The 23,378-nt window shown below is 42.2% G+C and overlaps 1 protein-coding gene across 5 annotated transcripts in view; it reads left to right on the forward strand.

Annotated features, from left to right (window-relative positions):
* ARID1B (AT rich interactive domain 1B (SWI1-like)) overlaps positions 1 to 23,378 on the forward strand; it is a 407,074-nt gene that overhangs the window by 94,518 nt on the left and 289,178 nt on the right. For 4 of the 5 annotated variants that reach the window (XM_014545058.1, XM_014545059.1, XM_014545061.1 and 1 more), the window contains exons 1-2: positions 689 to 811; positions 1,820 to 2,014. In XM_014545058.1, the coding sequence (XP_014400544.1) occupies positions 704 to 811; positions 1,820 to 2,014 (303 nt within the window). In that variant the 5' untranslated portion in view covers positions 689 to 703. Of the gene's footprint in view, positions 1 to 688; positions 812 to 1,819; positions 2,015 to 23,378 lie in introns of those variants that run through there. The other variant, XM_014545060.1, reaches the window with a different exon arrangement.

A 23,378-nucleotide genomic window follows, 5' to 3' on the forward strand; every position in this document is an offset into this window, starting at 1 on the left:
AATTCTAACTGCATTTTCTGAATATTCGTTTGGTCTCTCTGTGGGCTCCCCCCCCTCCCCCCGCCTTCTCCCTTAATTGGTGATATTTTCTAGATATTTGTCCTCCACCAATTTTTCTGTTTTCATATATTCTTCCTGGATAAAATTCTTGTTTCACATGATTCCCATTGATTAATTCATCTAGGATTTATTGAGCATTTACTATGTGCCAAGTGCACTGTTTGACTTCTGTCCTGGAGATATAATAGTGAGTAAAACAAAAAGATCGCTGCCCTCCAGGACCATATGTCCTCTGTATGCAGAGTTCCCTAGTTGTTATTGTAGGCTGGAAACTCATTGTGTGTCTTCCTTCTGGGTATTTTCTCCTGGATTTTCAGTGGGAACCTCAAATTTAATCTGTAGAATCCTGAAGGGTCCCACTTCCCGGGAGTGTTGATGTGCTTCTGCCCCGCATGCTGTCTCAGCATCTGTGAAGCCCCCTTGCTCCTGGCTTCCACCACTCGGTCTCCAAGGTGCCCCGCACCCCCGGCCTGTCACTTGAATCTGGGCTTGTTTCTTCTGCTGCTCTACCAGTTCAGGACCTCAGCTCACCCGCCTGCTGTGGCCACCACCCTGGCTCCAGCCACGCCCGAGATCAGCCTTCTGAGAGGCAGATCTGACTGTAGCTCTGTTTATCCCCAAGGTACAACCTGAAGCCTTTAAAATGACATATAAGGCTCACCTTGTATATACTGGCTTCTGCCTGCTTCAGCTTCTCTGCAAATTGCTGCTTCATTTGGATCTAAACTGCTTGTTGCCTCATACACACCAGGTAGCTCCTCTCCCCTGAGCCCCTGCTTTGTACTGTTTCTCTGCTTTGTGGTATTCTACGCCCTGCCCCTCCCCATCTTGAACATGGGTTTCTCCTATTTCTCCTGCTAATCCTCAAGTCTTCCTGAGAGTTCCCATGAACTCAGTGTGAACATGGAGTCTGGCCCGCAGTAGGGAGCAGTAGAGTTTGGGAAGGAAGGAGTGACCGGCCTGTTGGGTGAGCGCTGCAGGCCCTGTAGCACTGTGGTGAGGGACTTCCCCACCCCTGCCTGGCTCTTTGGAGGCTCTGGGATCTGAAAGCCCAGGCTGAGGCTCTGGCTCTGGCTCTCCCGCATGGCCTTGGCCCCAAGGCCCTTGGCTGACTCACCAAGACAAGAATAAAACACAGAGTCTAGTTTTGAACTGGTTATGTTTGGTAAGATGCTGACTTACATAGGAAGGTGGCTTGTGACTGACTCATAGTCCTGGGTGCTTGATCATGCACACTAGTGATCGTTGAAAGTGTTTACCCTAGACATTCTGTATTATTTAAAATCCTTTCACTTTCTAATGAGCACTCAGATGCATTAATGTTTGATAAGGACTTTCCGACTCAGGTCTAAAATAAAGTAGTTCTAAGAATACTTTTAAGTCAGAAAGTGTTCCTAACCGTTTAGTGTACCTTGCCTTTGTTACTAGTAAGCTAAGAGGAGCTGGGTGAGACTTACTCCCACACGCATAACAGAATTTAGATGCAAATGTTTTCTCTCTGCTTAGGATGCAAGTCTTTCCTTATGTTTACTGCTGGCTCCTCTTAGTTGTTAAAACCTTCCTAAAGGTAGAAAAATAAAATGTCTTGTGTCCATGTAGGTGTTTTCCTTAATGCTTTTCTGGGTTTTTATTTATCATTGTTTATAATATTTTTTAAAGGATAGTTGTGTTTTTAATGTATGTGTCATCATGACAAACTTTCTGCCTTTGTAACAAATAATGACTTAGTAAGCTTACTTCTTCACTTATTCTTTCACAGGGCAGCCCAATGGATCCCATGGTGATGAAGAGGCCTCAGTTGTATGGGATGGGCAGTAACCCTCATTCTCAGCCTCAGCAGAGCAGCCCATACCCTGGAGGTTCCTACGGCCCCCCAGGCCCACAGCGGTATCCTATCGGCATCCAAGGGCGGACCCCAGGGGCCATGGGAGGAATGCAGTACCCACAGCAGCAGGTTTGTGCCTCTTGTTCCTCCCCCACCCTCTTCTCACCGGGGATAGGTCTGTCTTGTCTTTATTGTCCACCTAAGGTTGGTATTGGGAGAATTAGGGGGCATGTCACTGATTTTCTGCTCTCTTCAATTTTCATATATATATTTTTTTAAATAATCACAGGTACAACCCTCCCCCCTCCCCTTTTAAAGAAAGAAGAGTGAGCTTCTTAGAACACAGTTTGGTAGAGGGCCCGTGTTGCCAGCTGTCTTTGAAAGATGTACCCTGTCATCATTTTGCAGCAAATTATATAGACCTTAGCCCTGAAGTGAACTTGCCTTTCCAACATTTCTGGTGTCAGACTGTCAGAGTTTGAGCTGTGAATAGACTTCCTAAGGCAAAGTTTTAAGTTATTTAAAGGTCTTTCTCATGAAGATAGCATCAACTTAAAAAAAATTTTTTTAGTCTCCCAAAAAGTTATTTTACTTTTATGTCTTCTGTACCTTTTGAAACAGGTTTCTGTATTTCATATAAGAGGATTTGATGTGTATCTGTTCTCTTAGATTTTCATGGGTTTTCTGTTTTTACTTCAAACAAACAAAAAAGACTTTTCCCGTTCTCAAGACCCAGGATTTTTCTCTAGAATCAAACAGTTGGAGTTGCCTTAAGTGACCATCTGCCTGATAGCAGTAGTAACCTCGTCTCCTGGGCGCTGGAGAGTGTACCCTGTATGTTACCCGAGGAAGCAGGAAATCTGGGAAGGGTGAGTTAGACTTGGCAGGGGAGTCAGTCACTAGGAACACCAGAAAGGCTGATTTATAAGCCCCCTCCCCGTGCCGTTAGCCCCAGGGTGCTTCGGGCTGCCGCCTCCACAGAGGGAGAGGGGTTTCCGTGGTGCTGCCATAGCCCACTCTAGGGCTTCACAGCCCTTCTCTCAGGAGGTGCTTCCTGACGTTTGACCAAAAACCCTTCGTGGAAATAAAACTGGCACTTTTGTTCTCTCCAAAGTGGATTGGAGAATGTACATCATATTCCACGTGCTGCATTAAAAGTTCCTGGTTAAGGTGCCCCTGAGCCTTTTCTTTCAGAGGCTGAATAATGTCTTTCCTCTTTACCTTGGTCCTCCACTGGCCATGCTCTTATTTCCCACGGTTGTAGGGAAAGACAAGTAGCTCCGCCTTAGAATCCCGCTCTGGTTCCTTACATGCCTCTGTTACGGTTGGAAGTTCTCACCCTGCTTGTTAAAGATGGGCCGCTCAGGAGTCTAGCATAAGCTACTCTAAACTTTTCCAACATTACTCCTTTCTCCCAGCAATACCTTACTATCTAGAGTACAAATCTTTAATTGAGGTTGCTAATTGTGAGAGGGAGATAATTTGTAAAGGATTGAAAAGTGAGGCGAGAGGAAGAAGGCCAATGCAGCTGGCTGCTGAAGCCCTAATTCTGCCCTGGCGAGTTCACTGGGGCGCTGATCGTTCCATGTGATGCTCTGGCCACAGGGAGAGCAGAGGCAGAAAGCTAGTAAGAAGTAGCAGGACCTTAAAAAAAAAATCTAACAAAAAAAAAGCAGCAGCAGCAGGACCATGGAGAGGGGGCGATGCTGGTCACTCCTTGCTTCTGCCCCTTTCTCCCCGCTGCTTTCCTGATGGGAAATTGGAAAGCCATTTCGAAAGGGGCTGTTTATGGCAAGCTGCTGGCTGCTCCTTTATCTGTCCTCTGAATGAGTTCCAGTCTTCCTAGAAGTGTTTGCCATTGTCTTAGTTTGTAGTACCAAAGTGGGAATCGAACAATTGGAGAAGGTGTGTGAAGAATGATTACCTAGGAATGTGCTTAGCACACATGTGTAAGGCTAAAGTGGAGGACATATTACAGATACATAGAGTACCCTCAGTGTTCTTAGCTTTTTTGTTTTAGTTAATCCCTGTGGCTCTTACGTCCTTGTGAAATCCAGTGACTATGGATTTATTGGAAGGGACAATTTGATGAATATTACCTACCAAGTATTTTAGCAAATGTTTAATTAAGATTTTTAGATTAGGTATTTTACTGCTAACCAATAGAAATGCCTGATTCTAAACACAGATCTTTCTGATGGTGAAAGGGAAGTCAAGTATCTGGTAGGAAACAATGCTTTGGCTAGAAAATGTCAAACTTTCCTGTTGAGTTCATCATGATGGAGGGTTCTAAAACCCTTTATTGCTTTTCATCTTTTCATTAGTTATTATATATCCTTGAAATAAACTATTTCGTTTTGAAATCTAAAAGGCTAAATTAAACCTAATTGAACGCCTTTTTGTATGTAACATTTTAAAGGGGACACACAGCTTTTATCATACATAGTAAGTTCATGTGGTCAGTTAGGTGTAGGTTTTGAAATGGGAAAAAAGTGAAGGTTTTGGTAAAGGTTATTAGAACACATTTATTTTGTTAGCTTTAGTCTGTGTCCTTTGGTGAGGAATTTTCAGTGAGTTGCTTTGTGTGGGTAATTATGAACTTACCCACAAAGTCCTGGCACAGTGATTGGCTGCTGGTCTTATTTGTCTTCTCCTAGTATTGTGTAATTGTCTGAGCCTTGTTGTAGTCATGGTTGCTAATGTTGTTCAGGAAAAAAGTTGGAAGATAATGATGACATGGAGTTTTTATTGCGTGGCCATCAACACCGAGGCATGACTTTGCCTTGGGTGGCATCCAGAGCTTTCTGCGTTTGGTTTCTGAACCTCTAATGAGCTGAATCCGGTTCGTTTAATATTGTTCCTATATTTCTGCAAAGGTTCAAAATGCAGGAATTCAAGTTTGTAAATTGAGTGGCCCACTTACCAGCTGAGTGGTAAGTTGTCTTTGGCTCAGGGGTCACAGTTTGATTCCTGGCTGGCATTCCACTCCTGTGACAGGAATTTTAAATGAGTATTCTGTTAGAAAGAACAGCCATGCTTATAGGAGATTTAACATGGGTGGTATCACTGCTTGCTTTTCGTCTCTGAGGGTCAGGAGGAGCTGGCCACTCAGTGTGTGATTTTAGTATTAACCTGGCAATTCGTGATTTGTATGGTGATAATTTTATTTTTGAAATAAACTCATGACTGGGTCTTTGAAGCATGACATGATAATGGTACATCATTTTGGTGTTTATTAACTGGAACTAGATTTGTGGTCTTTCACTTGCTGATTCTCCCACATCATCAGGCAAATACATGACTAAACAGATTAGTTTTGCACGGTGCCCTGAAAACTAGCCTACTTGGGTTTTTATTGAGCTGCGAGGGGAAATGAATTTTCTGTGCCTCTGTGGGGAGCGTTCTGCCTCCAGCTCCTGGAATTCAAACCTGAGATGGTTAACAGAAAGGAGTCCACTGGCTGATTTCCTTTCAGACAGGCTGCACAGAAGATATGTGATCTTCAAGGGGACAAGTACTAGGTCTTGCCTCTTTCTGAGGTATTCAGTTATTTAAAAAAACGTAGACAGCAAAATATCTTTTCCTGGATCAGGGACATGAGTGAACAAATGTTTGTTTCATTTTCCTTGTCCTTTGTGATCGTAAATGTATACATAGGTCTGTGTGGCTTGCTTTGAAAAAGATTTTTCATATAAACGAAATAGCGCCCAGGAGAAATAGGCTACAGAAACAAAGGTATATTTATTTGTGCCAGGCAGGTTATGTCGTCTGAGATTTTTCTTGAGTTATCAAGGGTTATTGGGTCAGTATTTTAACTGTCCTTACCTTGTTGCAGATGTTTGTATAATCTGATGCCTGTTGGCATTATAAAACCAGGGAAAGGGAATGAGGGTAAGGTGAGAGATTTAAGTCCATGAGTGCTTTTATAATGGAAAATGATGACTTTTTTAGTTTTTAAAAACATACCTGTATTGTGAAGACCTTTACAACTATAAGACCATGGAATATAATCATTGTTTTGAAAGATAGTCTGGCAAAATGAAATAGAAATTACTTAATTTTGTTTTAAAATAAAATGGAATTAAAATTAGTTTCTTTAAAAAAAACTTTAAAAATCAGTAGGCATTTAAATTTGTGTCTTTAATTTATCTTCTGCAGCCTTTGGATATGTCTGTTTTGCTGTGTGTATTTTGTCTAAAATATTTATTTTAGAACATAAGCATTTTATTTAGTGCCATCTTAACAGCCAAAACACTTCTTCCAATGCAAATATTTATTGGGACAGCAGATGTTTCTAAAGGAGACCAACATTACAATTGTTTGGCTAAAATAAATGTTTTTTTTGGAGGTTATTAAGGCAGCCTAGCAGGTTATAGGATTCCCACCTGTGTTATTTTCATAATTAAAATTATATATATGTTTTGATATTGTTTGAACAATGTGTCTGAAAAGTAAGGATGAGTGGGGAGGGGAAGACTGTTTAAAGATGTAAAAATTCTAAAGTCTTTTGATATGAAATGTTTGTTTAGACTCAGTCTCTGAATCTCAAATGGGAATCTAATAGCCAGGGCCTAATTTTCGTTTTCTCTAACAAGAGCTGAGACTTCCTGTTCTTAAGGAGCATGATTGAGTGTGATTGGATGAGCAAGGAAGGCTTGACAACATAACGGGAGGAATGGGCACCTCCTGTCTGTTTCACATTCAGATTTAATTTTTTGATAGTTTATATTAAAGATATCCACTTGTACCTGTATGCGCACGCGCTTCCTCACACATGAAACAGCATATTTGTGACAGTGGTATTGTGGTGTAATGAAATTATCTGTATATGCATATAGATAATATATTAAACATGTATTTTACCTGTGTAAGGAAATACATGCACATAACAGATAAATAAAATGAAGGTAAACATGCTGGCCGGTAAAATAGTGAGTGCTGTGAATTCGCTCACTGTTAATTTACAGTGTTTTTATATATGCATGTTCTCTACTACGAGACTTAGAGCCAAGCTGCTTTGCGTGTACACCTGAAACGTTTGGAGTCCTTTTAGCAGAGACAGATTTTTATAAATAATGGCCTTTTGTTGGCCACATTTTGTCTTGATTTCCTCAGTTGTTCTTCATCAGTGAACATGAAGGTATTTACAGTTTACCAACAAAGTACATTCACACCTCCCATTTCTGCTTCCAAGTAGATAGCAGATGCTACTGTCTTTGATGCCAAAGTCCCTGTAGATGGAGTTTTGTACCAGGAAAATATTTTTGAAAAGATTTGTGGATATGGTAATTTTTATTTGCTCCTTAAAATTTAAATTTCTGGAGTACCTAACTGGTTTTATTTACTTTTTATATTGTAGTTGGATTTAAACATTTTGAAGCATTCAGTGTGACCTTTTTTTTGTAGAGGTGTAATAAAGGAGATCACATTTCAAGTTAAATTTATAAAAGTCTAAAATCTTTATCCTTTTTCCTAAAAATTAGAAAAGACCAGGTTTTATACTTGAAATCAGCTTAATGAGAAAACATGTGAGATGATTTTTCTTTTAGTTTGAAAAGGTACTTTTATATCAGGAAGTTTATATATATTTTTTAATCCTCACCTGAGGAAATTTTTTCCATTGATTTCTAGAGAGAGTTGCAAAGGAGGGAGAAGGGGCAGAGAGAGCGAAACATTGACATGAGAGAGACACATCAGTTGGTTGCCTCCCACATGCACACTGATCAGGGTGGGGCACCTGCAACTGAGGTTCGTGCCCTTCATCTGGGAATTGCACCCGAGACCCTTCGATCCACAGGCCTGATGCTCTAACCACCAAGCCAAACTGCTCTAACCACCAAGCCAAACCGTCCAGAGCTACTTTTTATCTGAACATTTACACAGTTGTAGGTATTCTAGATTATATTCAGTGTATAGTGCTTATTCTCTGCTGTTAGCTTGTACTAGTACTCTTTTTTAATTTACTTATGAATTCTATGTATTTTACATATATAGACTTGCAATCTAAAATGTCTGCTAAGCTGCCCTAACCGGTTTGACTCAGTGGATAGAGCATCAGCCTGCGGACTCAAGGGTCCCAGGTTCGATTCTGGTCAAGGGCATGTACCTTGGTTGCGGGCACATCCCCAGTGGGGAGTGTGCAGGAGGCAGCTGATCGATGTTTCTCTCTCATCGATGTTTCTAACTCTCTATCCCTCTCCCTTCCTCTCTGTAAAAAATCAATAACATATATTTAAAAAAATAAAAATAAAATGTCTGCTAAGCTTTTCTGTTACTTTTATTTTTGAGATGGAAATCCCAAGTATGTTTTAGTATGAAATGATTTACTTGAGTATATTTTAAATAAAATTGGTTTATTTGCTTTCACCAAAGAAAGAAGTATTTTTATGTTAACATTTAAACAATTAAAGTAAAGCTAACAGTTTATATCAATAAAAAAGCCCACCCATATTCCTTTAATACTCCTTTAATAAAACCCCCCAAATCCCAGAAGTTAAATTGAAAGTTCAGGTGACAAAATGGTGTATCTTAGGCCAGTGGTTGTCGAGCTTTGCTGAATGGATGTTCATAACAAGGCATCTGCATGTAAATGCCTCCCTCTGTCTTCCTGTGAGCCCACAGATGACTCCCTGTGCAGCTGGGTTAACAACCAGGGGTCAGATAGGCCAATAAGTAAGGATGGAGAGCAGGTTCCTAACCAGCAGGTTCCTAACCAGCAGGTTCCTAACCTGCAGGTCCCTAACCAGCATTCACTGGCTGGCAGCTCCTGCTGGGCCCGCCCCAGTGAGCCAGAAACTCGCCTCTGCCCTAAAGGGATGAAATGCGCCCAGAACCAGGAGTTGGGACAGTTTAGTCCTTGCCAATTAATGCTTAATCTGTGTGGAAAAATCTGGACCTCCCTGGGCTCATCTGCAGCTGAGGGAAATTGACTACAAGGTCTCCTTGCTTAGATTTTTTCCTTTAAAAGAACAGTAAGTTAATGTTTCTTCATTTCAGTTTTAACTTTTTGTTTTGTTAATCCTCACCCGAGGATATTTCTTTCATTGATTTTTCTCAGAGACTGGGAGGGAGGGGGAGTGGGGAGAAAGAGAGAGAGAGAGCAAGTGAGCATCAGGGCATCGAACCTTCGACCTTTTGGTGCGCCGGCCAGCACTCTAACCTCGGAGCCACGGCAGCCAGGGCTCCAATTCAGCTTTAGATTTTAGTCTAGACCACACGGACTTCTGGTTTTGCCTGCTGTGGTCCATCTAAACCAGCGGTTCTCAACCTGTGGGTCGCAACCCCTTTGGCAGTCGAACGACCCTTTCACAGGGGTCGCCTAAGACCATCCTGCATATCAGATATTTACATGACCATTCATAACAGTAGCAACATTACAGTTATGAAGTAGCAACGAAAATAATTTTCTGGTTGGGTCACAACATGAGGAACTGTATTTAAAAGGCCAGAAGGTTGAGAACCACTGAAACAGTACCCTGCACTTCACAGATGTTTCCAAACAAGCGAAGGGAAGAACTTGCAGGCTTGTAGATGGCCAGTGACCTCTGGCGCCCACACAGAAAGGCCCAAGTTTGCTGGCCGAGCGGGGCCCCTCCTCCACTGCTGCCACAGTTTCCAGTTGAACTCAGGTGGTGCTGGCGCTGGCTCGTCCTCTGAGCTGCTAGGAGCTGCTAGAAGCTGCTGACAGCCACTTGGCCGTACTCCTAACCCTGCTTTAGATTCCTAAGGAATTTCTGGTGAGAGATTGTTGTTGCATATTCCACTGTGTGTAGGGTTGTGTGTAGGGTTAGGGGCCTGTGATCCTTCTCTGATTCTAACCCCATTGAATCGCTGGAGACAGCTGCCACTTTACATCATGGCTGGGCCTCTGCATTCTCTCCTGTTGGGGGTAATACCCTAAGCAGGGAGGTGAGCATAGCTGGATCGGATTTGGCGTAAGGGTGATACGAATTCAGGTCTTCATCCTAATCCCAGTCCTTTGACGGTGCTCACTGAGGTTAGGAAAATGGTTAGGATGCCAGTTATAGAAAACAGATGTTTTTCTGGTAGGAATTTACTGCTTTAGGAGAGAATTCCTTCCCAGTGGAGCAGAGCTCTGCCGTGGGTGGGGGGAAGGGGCTGTGAAATGGGCCCACGGCCTCTGTGGTGTGGACGTGTATTACATCCACACTTACACTGGAGTTGTGTAAAGGCTGGTGTTTGTTTATGGAAAACCAACCTCAAACATGACATTTTAGTTCTCTGTGAGTGGAATTGGTAAGTTTAACCCACTCTTCTTAGCAGAGACTTTCACTGCTTTATGGGGCCCAAGCCCCTCTGGAGCTTCGCTGTCAGCAGGCTCGCTCGGGCCACTGCCTCCCTGCACTGTCGCTTGTTTCCTGAAGTGGAGGCATGGCTGCACCTGGCGTGAAAGTGCACCGCGGAGGAGAGAAATGAGATTTAGATCGAATGAGAGGAATTCTTCCTACGTGCTTTATTCCAGTTGAAGTGTATGGTAGATCAGTAATTTTTACTTTTAAGGAACCACAGGAATTTAGTGCCTCAGCACAGATGTTGCCTCATTCTCCTCCTCCTCGTCATCATTGTCACCATCTTCCGGGGCCCGTTTTCTTATCTGTGAACTATGAGAGGTCAGCAGGTGATGATAATAACAATTGTGGTGCCACATATTATACCAGGCACTTTTACAGGAATGTTCCTGATCCTTGCCCCACTTCTGTTTGAAACAGATCTTCATTTTATGAATAATAATAATTGCTTATTGAGGGCTTATTCTGTGTCAGGCACTGGTTTCCTTTACATGGACTGACTCGGTCCTCATGCTGGCCTCTGAAGTAGGTGTTAGGATCCTTAATTTATAGATGAGGGAACTGAGGCAAGGGAGGTGAATCAGGTTAATCAGAGCAAAGATTTCAGGTCCATGGCTCACGCTATCACTAAACTCAGGATTCTGGTAAAACTGGAATGCTGCTCATCACTAAGACTGGAATTGACTTGAGTTTTTGAATAATAAGACTGATTATAATTAAGGTGGCCTCATTTGACATTGTACATTAGCTTCATGGGAAGTCCTTTGTGACCTTTACTAAGTTGAAAATTGAATGTTACTTACTATGTCTGTCGCACTTAGAATCAGAGCAGTTATTTTTACCGAGGTGAGATTCATATAACAGATTCACCATTTTCAAGTATGCACTTCAGTGACATTTAGTGCATCCACAGTATTGTGCAGCCATCACCTCTATCTTGTCCTAAAACATTGCACCGCCCCCATGAGAGCCCGTCCCCAGGAAGCACTCACGTCCTATTTCCTCCTTCCCCAGCCCCTGACAACCATTCATCTACTTTTTCTTTCCTCTATGGGTTGATCTATTTTGGATATTTCATACAACTGGAAGCATATAATATATGACCTTTTGTTTCTGTCTTTCACTTAACACAGTGTTTTTAAGCATGTACCAGTGGGCTCATTTTCCTTTTTTTGGCTAAATGTTATTCCATTATGTGGATAGACCACATTTTGTGTGTCCATTCATCTGTTGATGGACATTGGGGTTGTTTCCACTTTTTAGCTAATGTGGATGGATGGTACTGTTGTCAACATTTGTGTACAGTTTGTTGAAATGCCTGTATTCAGTTCTTTTGGGTATATACCATGAGTGGAATTGCTAAGTCACATGGTAATTCTGTGTTTCACTCTTTAAGGAACGCCAATCTGTTTTCCACAGCGGATGTACTATTTGATACTAGAATCATAGGATTTTAACTCTGGGCTGGTATTACTGAGTTTCTGCTCAGTGCCAGGGCCTCCTGCTAAACCCATTACATGTGTCCTCTCGTGTAATTCTCACCAAATCGCTGCCAGTGGGAAGACAGAGCAGTTAGGGAGCTTGCCAAGGTCCCCCAAGCAGGAGTAGAGAATTGTGTTCTTCCTTTAGGTGAGTGTTAAGGACCACCCAGTCCAGCATTTCTCAGGGTCCACTCGGCCCGCTGTGAGGCAGGATCCTTAACTAACACTGAATCCCAGAGCAAGGATTCTAACACGGCACCATCCCTCCACCCTCTTGTCACCTTCTGAAGCACAGGCCTCAGCCTGAGAGCCTCGGGCAGGCATGTGTCCCAGTTACCTGTAATCATGCTGTATTGTGTGTTATCTTCAGCATGGCAGATAATACTGATTTCCTATGTGTAGTAGTAAATACAAAGTTTTCTTTTAAAATAACATTATGTGAAAGTGATTCACTTTAAAGAAAACCAGTTCATACTGTAAGTTGAGTTTCCTCACTTCTAGTCTAACTCAGGCACATATCTTGAATGTCTGCCATGTGCTCTCCACTACACTAGTCATTGGGGATACGGAGATGACAGTAACCAGGTCTTTGTTGCCAGGATGCTCTGCAAATAGACAAGTTGAGTGTATGAAGTGAGTGCAGGTATTGATGTTCACCCTGGTGCTAAGGCAACGTGGAGGGACCCTTTCCTAGGTGGGGCAGGAAGGGGAAAGTGAGGGAGGTGTTAGACTATATGGTGCATGCAGGCAGATTCTAATTATAGCTGCTCCCTACTGAATTTTAAAAATTGGTATTTTAGGTTCATATAAATACCATTATCTCATGCATCGATTTGATTTGCTGTTGTTTTGGATTATTGACTTAAGAGAATGTTATTGGGTCTTTAGTGGTTTACTCACTGTAGAGAGCTCCAGGTGCACTCATGGCATCGCATGCCTACCGGTCCTTGGGCCATGGTGTGCCGTAGACGTGCAGGGCGCGCTCTGGGGGCAGCCACAGCTGCACGGGTGGAATAGTGACCTTAGACCTGGGCTTGGAGCAGGAGAGTCCTGGGTCCGAGAGAAGAAAGTGGGGTGCTTTTCAGTTCAAGTAGACTTTAAAGGTTTTTTGGGGTGAATTTTACAGAAATTTTCACATTTTAAGTTTGCACAAGCATAGAATCTAACTTTTCTTTTTCTTCTTGCGCCTCCCAATTTTCTTTTCATCTTTGCCCATTGCAGTGCTTTGATGGTCAGTTCAGAAAGCAGCAGGGCTCCTGCTTGAAGACTGGCTGATCTTACTTGATTTTTTAAGAGGAGAAATTGTCTCTCCATAACTAGACTTCCAGATTGGAAAAACATTACTAATCCCTCCATGTATCCAGAGAGGGCAGAGATGGTGTGTGTGTAAACATTGTTTTAATAAGTAGACCTTTTAAAAATGGCCTATGATTTCTATTAACTTTATTTTCTTCCACCTCAGAGATTATGCAAAGCTGTGCTCATACAATTATACCACCTCCATGGCAGTTACATTTACACCTAAAGAATGAATATTTGCCTTTGTGGTCTACATGGTTCATGAGTTTTGCTTTTGGAAATAGGAACCTGCCAAAAATCTAAAGTGATATTCAGAAAATATAATCAACACTCTGAACTTTATTCTGGTGTGTTTAGGTGAATGATGATAGGGGAATATGTATAAAGAAGTTAAATTTTGAATAAAAAATTAAACTTTATTTTCCTCCTTAAATGAGCTTACTATTTGACTTTTTTGTCTTTCTCTGACCTCTGCTTTTATAAATAGGAATGTAAAATGCTGCACCTCTTACCACTTCTTCTGATTATTGGCAGTTTTATCTGTTATCATTGCCCCTGACAACATATTTCAGGGCATCTTTTCTTGTTATATAAAGTTGCATACATTTGCTACACATCTTTCAAAATTCAAAACAAAAAGGTAATAGAGTTCTTGCTTCTGTTAATCAGATCTACTAAATTCACTATATGTAAGATTTTTTCTTCCCTCATGATTTTCCTCCTTCCATTATTTCATTTTTGAAGCATTTTTATTAGTATTCATTACATTGTTCTTACATTAATGGCTAATGTAAGACTGGCATTATATGATTATTACAAATTAGTTACCTGGAGCCACACATGAATCAAGTCAAATGATTTCTCTTAAAGGTGAAGAGGTGAAGGCTGACTTATTCTCATTCTAATGAGAAAGGAAGCTTGCAAATTCTAGTGAACCTGCCGTTTGGAAAACTGAATGCGAATTTACACTTTGATTGCGTTGTCGATTATGAGTGCTTAAACACCCCTACAGGCAATGTCCGATTGTCATGTCCAGCAAAGTAACCAGAGGATTGTGTTGAAAAGGACAGCAGTGTCACTGTTAGCAAACTTTCCCCGTCATTGCTGTTCCACTTGCTTAGTTTGGTTCTGGTGCTTGGACCACCGGCTCAGTCTGGCCCAACAGTCTCTTCTTATGAGTTTTTATCTTATTTATTCTGAAGGGCCCTCTTTCTTTCTCTCTAAGATGTGTGCTGTGAGGTAGTGACAGACACGTGGCTGCAGTGAGGGTCTGCAGTGGGCGCCCCACCCAGCACCCAGGCCTTGCCCTCCAGGGGCTCCCAGGCCACTGTCGGAGACACACGCTTTGAAAAGTTACAAAAAGCTTCCTCAATGCTGTGTGTGCACAGCTTAAAAAATAGTATCACAAGGCTTCCTGTGGGAAATACAAAGTCCCCCTCCCCCTCCTGGCCCGGGAGCTCTGTTCGCTGGAGGCATCCGTTTTCATCTCTGACGGGTTCACTGGTACTCACATCCATGTTTCTAAGTGATGTGATTTGTGGCTCACTTTCATTTTTCAGATTTGGGCTAGCTCCTCCACTATGGACAAGGTAACTCTTCTACTCTGCCCGGCCCCACAGGTCCCTTCCCCTCTCGTGTCCTGTTAGATCAGACATGAAGGTTAAGAAAACATTCAGTGTTCACATAGTAGGACTGTGTTGAGATGTGAACTATGAATATATCTCTTTAATATAGAACTTTATGTTATTCTAGAGTTGATAGTTGCTTCATTGTTTAACTTTGGGGAAAAAAAAAGATATTACCAATTTATCCTCGTCCTCTGATACGACCGTACAGTTCCTCTCAAAAGGTGAACCCATCCGTTATCAGACTCTGGTGAACCCGTCATGTTGGCCGGTGCCGCCATCTTTTCAGCAGCCTTTCTGTGCTTGGTGAAATGCCCACATTTAGAAGCTCTGCCTCCACAGTTTAGGATTTGGAACTCAAATCCATAGCCTCCCTCGTGCTGAGAGGCATTCAGGTGATTTTGGTGCTTCAGTGAGACGCACCAGAGCAGGTTTTGACTGGAATGAAGCATGTGGCATATTGCTTGTTCCCATATTTCTGTGGCTTTCGGCAGCAGTAGTGTCCCTCCTGGTCAGAATTGGAATCCCCGTGCCTCATTCTCCACTCGGTGCTGTTACTCTCTTGACCTGCTGCGCGCATAGTAAAACTTCCCTTACCATTGTCCCTGGGGTTACTTTGTCCTGAACTTCAATTTTCTGCATCCATGTCTTCTGTCTTTATGTATTTCCTCATTTTGGTGGGGCCCATTCTCCAGTAACTTCTTAAGAAGGGTGCAGGAAAAGTTTCCCTGCATGTCAGAAAGGTGCCATTTCTACCATCACACTTGAATGATTGTTTGACTGAGAATAGAAATTTAGAAATCTTTTTTCCCCCCCAGAAGCTATTGTCCCATTGTTCTCTAAGTTCAAGTGATTCTGTGGAGAAGTCCAGTATCTCATCCTGTATATGCCACCTATTTTTCCTTTCTGGTGACTTAGAGGCTTTTTATTTCTCTGATTTCTAAAATGTTGATGAGCCTGGGAGTTGATATTTTTCTATTCATTTTGCTGGTCTCATCCAGTGTGGAATTCAGTTCTGGAATTGAAGGGGAGGGGTATCATTTTTTTTGGATAATTTCCTCACCTAGATTTTCTTTGTTCTTACTATGTTGGTTGGATGTTAGAAATCTCTTTGGTAGATAGTTTGTTTTCCAGATGTTCTGGTGAATTTTTACTTTCTGTTTTCATAGTATTGCTTTTCACAAACCTGTTTTTATTTGCTAAATTCTCTATTTATACCATCTTATTCTTATTTCATGGCTACCGTAGTTTATCTCCTTGGACATCATCTTAGAACAGTGGTTCTCAACCTTGGCTGCACATTAGAATCACCTGGGAATCTTTTTAAAATCCTGATTTCTGGGCCTCATACTCCGGAAATTCTGTTTCTTTGTTACTAATGTTGTGGCCCCACCCCATAACAAAGAAACAGAATTTCCGGAGGATGAGGCCCAGAAATCAGGATTTTAAAAAGATTCCCAGGTGATTCTAACGTGCAGCCAAGGTTGAGAACCACTGTCTTAGAATCTTTGTTTTTGAAGGTTGCTCTGTGTCCTTGGCCTATGTTTCCTTTGCGTCCTCTAACCTTGCCCCCTCACTGCCTTTCCTGTTGGAGTCTAGCTTGAAATGTCTGGTGACCATTGGTTTTCCGTGGATGTAACAGTGAGGTGCATATGAACACAAAGCTGAGAACTGTGTACTTGGGTATAGGTGGGCCTGGAAGATGGGGAGGGAATCAGGCCATTTTGTTTGAGGACCCTCAAAAGTTGTTTTCTACACACACCCTCCTCCCCAATTAACTCGTCCAGAGAGGCAATGGGGTCATCTGGAGGCTGAATGTGAGTATCTGTGTATTTGCTTCTACTTCCATTGGTTTCTGTCTGCTGCCAGCCTCGCCCCATGGAAATCCTCTTGACTTCCGACAGGATTGGGATGAGGGTTAGGAAGGGGCTCTGACTCACTCCTTACAGACATTTCACCCACCCCCTGCCACCCTCTCATTCCTGAGTCTTTGGGGTTCTGAGCTTTAATTATCTTGCTTCTGATCCTCTCACTTAGAGCACAAATTAAAACTTTAATTATCACTTGTCTGTCAGCTATTTTCCTTCCAAATTTTTTGACCTTTTATCTACTATCATCTCATCTTATGTTTTCTTTGTCCTTGTGGGTTTATACTTTAAAAAGAATTTCATTACTACATAAAAAATGCTCTTTATTATTATTTTAATGTGGGTCTATGTGGGAGTAGAAATAAACCTGAGCATTTAATCTGAAATGTAGACTGGAAATCACAAAGACATCTTTTCTTTCATAAAGCAGACTTTCTAACCAACCTGTGGCCTGCCCACACGGTTTTCTCAGTGTGTTTCCCTGGTAATACACGCGACTTCAGTGGCGTGGGGCATTTGTGGACTAAGAATAAACCTCGGGTAAGTGGAGTGCCCTCGGTAGGCAGGGAGCGGCCTGAGGAGGCTGAGGCGGGCTGGCCTTTGTTCAGCTGAGCCAGGAACAGCCTCCCAGGACTCAGGAAGTGTGCGCAGGGAAAGTGATCTCCCAGCTGAGTTGAGGACGGGGAAGGGGAGGGAAGTCCGAGGGAGGCAGCCAGAGGAGAGTCAGTGCCCAGCGAGGGACCTGAGAGGAGAGTCGGTGCCCAGCGAGGGACCTGCGCGACCAGAGGAGAGTCAGTGCCCAGCGAGGGACCTGAGAGGAGAGCCTAGTCCAGAGAAAGATACGAAGGAAGAACAATTTGGGGGGCGATTGCATGTGAGAGCAGACATCTTAATGACAGTGGGTCATAGATGATCCCACTGTTTTAAACTATAAGGTTATGCTGAATGGGAATCCATTCTGCAGAAAGTTATTAATACAAATCTGTAAGTAGATAACCTTTTTTCTGGTTGCCTGTTGCTTTTTAGGATAATAAAAGGGCAAGTTAAGTCAAAGAGTTTAAGCTTATATGTAGTCAGGAAAGAAACTTCTGACTGCCCAGAGCAGAGGCAGTCCCCCTGCACCTGGGAACCGCCCTGAAAGCCAGTGGATGGGTGGGAGAGCCGGGCCGCAGCCCTGCCCACCTGCCTCCCCTGCCGCCACTGCAGCTGTTTCAGAGTGACAGCATCAAGACACAGACTCCCGTGCTCAAAAGATGAAGGCTGTTCATTTCAGGCAGACACTTTGCTGATGTCTATGTTTACATGCAATTTCTAATAATAAGGAATGAAACTAAAAGAACTTTCTCATTAGTACGTATTTACCCAGAAAATTACACTCACCACAGGAGCATGGTCCTCAAGCACTTAGCGTTCAGTTGTGATCTTGCTGTATTTGAGTTTTATCCGAGGGAGGGAGGGAGGGAGCCTCCTGGTATCTGTATGTGTGGCCCAGTGCCAAGACCAGTGTGAAACCAAGAACAACAGCAGCAAACAGCGTCATTGTAACAAAAGTCAAGTTTGTAGCTGTATGTGTCAGAAATAAAAAGAGTCCAATTCATTTGGCCAGTGTTTAGTGTTCGCATTGCTGTTTATGTAATGATACATATGGTCTTTTAAAGTGATCGTGTTCTTTCGCAATTAAATATCTGCCCACTTTCATCAGCTTTCACAAATGTTATCTTTTTATGTCTCCATCACTATTAAGACACCGATTGGTAATGAGGATACGTCAGAAAAAGCCTTCTATAGAGACCACCATCCTGGCCGAGTTATTCATCCCTGAACATGTTGGTGCCCTGGTGTTGGCCTCATCCGAAGGCCCCTTAAGTTAAAAATACCGGTGTGTGGTCTTGCCAGCTGGCCAGAGGCCAGGCTTTTTATAGCCTCATCTGGCCTGGGAATGGAGCTGAGCTCCGGGGAGGCAGGAGAGGCCGGTGGGCAGGGTCTCCGCTGGCTTGGGAGGCCCTGCTGCCTGTGCCTTAGCTCTGTTATCCTAAATAAAACACCAGTGTAACCTGATGCCAAACCCTCTCTGCTATCTTTTGGTAAGATGTTTGTTAAATTAAGCAAGGAGGCAACTTGAAGTCAACTTTCCCATTATTTTTGAAGCCTGTTAGGCCATCTGCTAGGGAGAAACTTTACTAAGTACATACACTTTAATTAATTGAGCACCAGTTCCTAGAGGAACATGTTTATTAAATGCCAGAACTTGCGGACATTTAGTCTCAGTTTTTGGTCTTCTGTGTCCGGTGGCATTTTTCCTAAATTATGTCCAGAGTTTCCCTGGCATTATGCATGCTACTTGTTATTCTAAATTGTTGCTTAGTGTCTTCTGAAGGTTTCATTTATTTCCATAATTCTTCCCCCTCCTCTCCTAACAGTACCTAGAAAACCATTCTTACTCCTTTTCTCTCTGTGGTCTTTCTTGAATGCTGTTTGATACACTAAAACCATAGGGTTCAAGCAATTAAACCATGGGCACATTGCTTTGTTTCGTTATTAAATACTGGCAAGGGATTTGGTGAAGTGAGGAATGAATGGTGTTAACAGAATTTTCATTAAAAGTAATTTTCAGGCCAAACCCTTTTGTCTCAAGGTGTGTGACCCAGTGCTTAGACTTAAAAATATGAAATAGTGGGAATGTTACTTAATTCATAGAAGCTGCTGCATTTCTGTAGAAGAGCCAACATTTAAACACCTCCTTTTGTAAACTCTTATGTCTTTGTATGTTTTTTTTGTCCTGAAAAGCAGACAAATCAAATTAATTTTCTCCCTCCTCTTTTGCCACTTGATGGACAGAGAAAAAGACAAATATTTGCGTGAGTTTTGGGAAGGGGAAGGTTCTTTGTCTTGTTTTTGAAAGCTCTTAAGGCATGTAGTTGGTACGCCAGTTGTCGCTTGTGTGGACCCCGAGGAAGGGAAAGCGTGTCATAAGCCCTGACACTGATGATCGAAGGACAGTTACTCACTTCCTGGCGGATTAAACATGCGCGAGAGCACCTCTCTGACTCCGGCTTTGCGAGACATCACTGCTGTCTTCTTTGTAACACTCCTGGGGATGTCCTGCGCAGGGGCATCTGTCAGAACTGGACGGATCCTGTCACAGGTGCCTTTGAACAGGTGGCACTGGACACGTCGTAGCACCTGGCTACCAGCACAGGGCTGCCTACCCCTGGGAGGGATGTTGTGCTGACCCGTATCTAAGTCGAGGGGCACAGAACTGGTCCAGTTCACACACTGCATGCTCTGTGCACAATCACCGCTCCCGTTGTGAATTGTCACTTCTGAAAATAGAGAAGGTGGGACCCAGCGGTGGGCAATCTGAGGCTGCTGGACAGTTTAGGATTAGATGGCAGACCTTTGTTATTGCCCAGTGTGAACTTCATGTTTTGATTATAGCAGACCTGGTGACTTTGGATTAAATCGGTGTTTATTCGGGACTAAATTCTCACAAGAAACTGCTTAAGTATTTTTCTTTTAGAGGACCTGTTTCTAAAATGTAAGTGGCTTTTGTAAATTCATTTTGTGAATTTCTAATTTTGTAGGAAGGGGAATTCATAAAAACAACCCTATTTTTACTATCCTTTGTATTCATATCTTCAAGGGGGGGGCGGTTAGTAGGGCGAATGAATAAGGACCATTTACGGATCTAATTGTTGAACACGGTATTGTTTTTTTAATAAGTGAGGTACACATAGCTTCAGATGGATCTGCTTTATTTCTAGGGAAATGATGAACTTCACATTTTGAGAGGGAATGGCAGAATAATTTACTTTTTCTATTTTTGTCTTTCCCCCCATGATTGCAAAGTACCGTTGTAAAAGATGTAAAAATTTTTTGAAATGCTTAATGCAGAAAGTAAAAGGCTAAAAGTCCTCTGAAATCTCATTCAGCGACAACAGTATAAGTACTTCTAAATAAAGTTTTAAAATGCTGTAACAGCCCTAACCGGTTTGGCTCAGTGGATAGATCGTTGGCCTGCGGACTGAAAGGTCCCAGGTTCGATTCCGGTCAAGGGCATGTACCTTGGTTGCAGGCACATCCCCTGTAGGAGGTGTGCAGGAGGCAGCTGATTGATGTTTCTCTCTCATCGATGTTTCTAACTATTTCTCTCCCTTCCTCTCTGTAAAATATCAATGAAATTTATTAAAAAAATAAAAATAAAATAAAATGCTGTAACATTACACATATTCTTTTGCAACTTGCTTTTTTTGCTTCCATGTCTTAGCCATTTTCTACATGTTTCCATTATCCATATTAGATAATGCTGCACAGTATTCCTTTGTGTGGATATATTGTCATTTATTTAATCAAATGTCTGATTCAGACCTATTTGGGTCGATTCCAATATTTAACTGTGACAAATGATGTTGCAAAGAATGTTCTCTTACACTTGTATCTTTGTGAAAGTAGTTCTTCAAGATAAATTCCTAGAAGTAAAAGGGAGGGTCAAAGAGTCAGGGTCCCTTTTCCAGGAATAGAAGGAAAACAATAGGATCCCAAAAGGTCAACTTGGGCTGGTCTTGTGCTTTTTAAAAAGTGTTTAAAAAATGGGCTCTAGGTAAACTACAATTTGAGTAGGGAAATCTCTCAGGATTAATTTTTGTTTGGAAATGGAATTTTTTGTAATTTAACTTTCTCTGATTTGCAGTTAAAACGTGAAATAAGTCTTACAATTTTTAAATTTTGCTTGCATTTTATAATAGGTGATTAATAACATGAGAAAGTCTATTTGGTTTGAACATTATTTCTTCCTGCTTTATGATCTGTACTGTATACTATAATGTTAGGAAACTTCTTTGAGCTTATTTTTTGTCTTTAAGTTCTTTTTTATTTTGTAGTCAAAATGATAGCTAAATTAAAGTCTAGAAGTAGATAATGACCATTGGCCAGGAATTTCTTGAACACTATTCTGTGCAAAGTGCTCCACGAAGTGTGAGGAAGTTTCTGTCCTCAGCAGCTGGAGTTACAAGACATATGTGCCTCGAAGGGTGAAAAGCGATGGGAGGCAGCGTAGGGTGAATCCAAGCACTGCAGTAACCCCTCACACTGAACCTCAGGGAGAGCCATTTTTAATAGCCAGGGTGACTCCTCATTGGAATCAGTACTGAGTTGGATACTGAACTTGCACCAGCATTACCCTTTGAAGGAGCATGGCAGATAAGTAGTTTTCCGCAGTGGTTGCAACTGTTCTTTTATTTTTTATTTTTGTTAATCCTCACCTGAGGATAAGTTTTCCATTGATTTTTAGAGAGAGTGGAAAGGAGGGGAGGGGAAGGGTGGGGGGAGAGAGAGAGAGAGACAGACAGACAAACAGACAGACATTGATTGGTCGCCTCTCGCATGCGCCTCAACCGGCGCCTGGATGGAACCTGCAACCCAGGTATGTGCCCTGGGTTGAGACAAGATTCTTTCTTTTTACTTATGATTCCATTTTTATACTCAATGTTTCTTCCTTCCCCATCTAATTGGGGAGCAGAGGAAGAGAGGTTTACCAAATACACTCAGGCTTGAACCCCCAAACCTCCATATGCTCCCAGGAATTAAACCAAAGACTTCTTAACACATTGCGTACCGCATAGAAATCTCTAAGACATACGCCAGGGACTGCACGTTTTTGGGCTAACTGCACGTTATTTAAATCATCATAATGCACTTTAGGTGTTGTTTTTCAATAATTATAACATTTTTATTTACAAAAACAATTAAACAATTAAAGTTCCTAGTACTTTTTTAACGTATGGTACTGCGTAAAACATTTTTCTCTATGAAGAGGGACCAAACAAAATTTACATAAGTTATCTAGATTCGCTCCTTTTTCCATGGGCATGAAAAACGAGAACACTCGTGAGCGGTCCTTAACAGATGGCGCGCGAAACACGAGAAAACTCCTGAGCGGTACGAAATGTGTTAAGCTGGGCAACACTCTAACCACTGAGCCACCAGCCAGGGCTCTTCTTTTTCATAGTTCCGGAGCTCAGTAGGCGTGTTTGAAAGCCACTGACCTGGTTGGAGATGCTGAATACTTAACCCTTCTTTGAAGCCACATGGACTTAAAAAATTAAAAAGGAAAATGGCTTAATTTTTTTCTGACTTAAATGATAGGTGGTTTTTGTTAATTGTCCAGGAAATGTAAAATGTATAAAGACATAAAAATTTCCCCATAAGCCTTCTACCCAGAGAGAGCAACTGGCTAACAAGGTGTTCCAGGAATGTATAGAACTTGGCATACTAGGTGTACCGGTTAATAATGGCGGATTTTGTAATCAAAGAAAACACGATAATTTCAAGAGAAACATCAGAAGTGCTTTATTCAAAGTAATGTCTATCGCTAGCTACACATTTCCCCATCTTTCAGGTAATTGGTGGATACCGTCCCAATAGAACTTTTCTTGTTTTGAGGCAAACCATTCAGAGACCCAGTTTTCCACTTCTTCGTACATTTTGAAGTGCTGCTCAGAAAGTGCGTGTGCCATCGATCGGAACAAGTGGTAATCTGAAGGAGCAAGGTCTGGTGAATACAGCGGGTGGGTTAATACTTCCCAGGCAAGATCTTGTAACGTGTCTTTAACTGGGTTTGAAGTGTATGATGGTGCGTCATCATGAAGCAAAATTACCTTGCCCTGTCTTCTGGCCCATTCTGGTTGTTTCACGATCAAAGCGTGGTTCAAATGGACTATTTGTTGTTGGTAGCGATCAGTATTGATGGTTTCACCTGGTTTTAGAAGCTCATAATACACCACACCTTCCTGATCCCACCAAACGCAGAGCATTGTCTTCTTTCCAAAGCGATTTGGCCTTGCAGTTGATGTTGATGGTTGACCTGGATCAACCCCTGATTTTGTGCGTTTGGGATTCTCAAAATAAATCCA

The sequence above is a fragment of the Myotis brandtii genome, unplaced genomic scaffold (genome assembly GCF_000412655.1).
Source record: "Myotis brandtii unplaced genomic scaffold, ASM41265v1 scaffold395, whole genome shotgun sequence".
In the NCBI taxonomy this organism is placed as follows: Eukaryota; Metazoa; Chordata; class Mammalia; order Chiroptera; family Vespertilionidae; genus Myotis; species Myotis brandtii.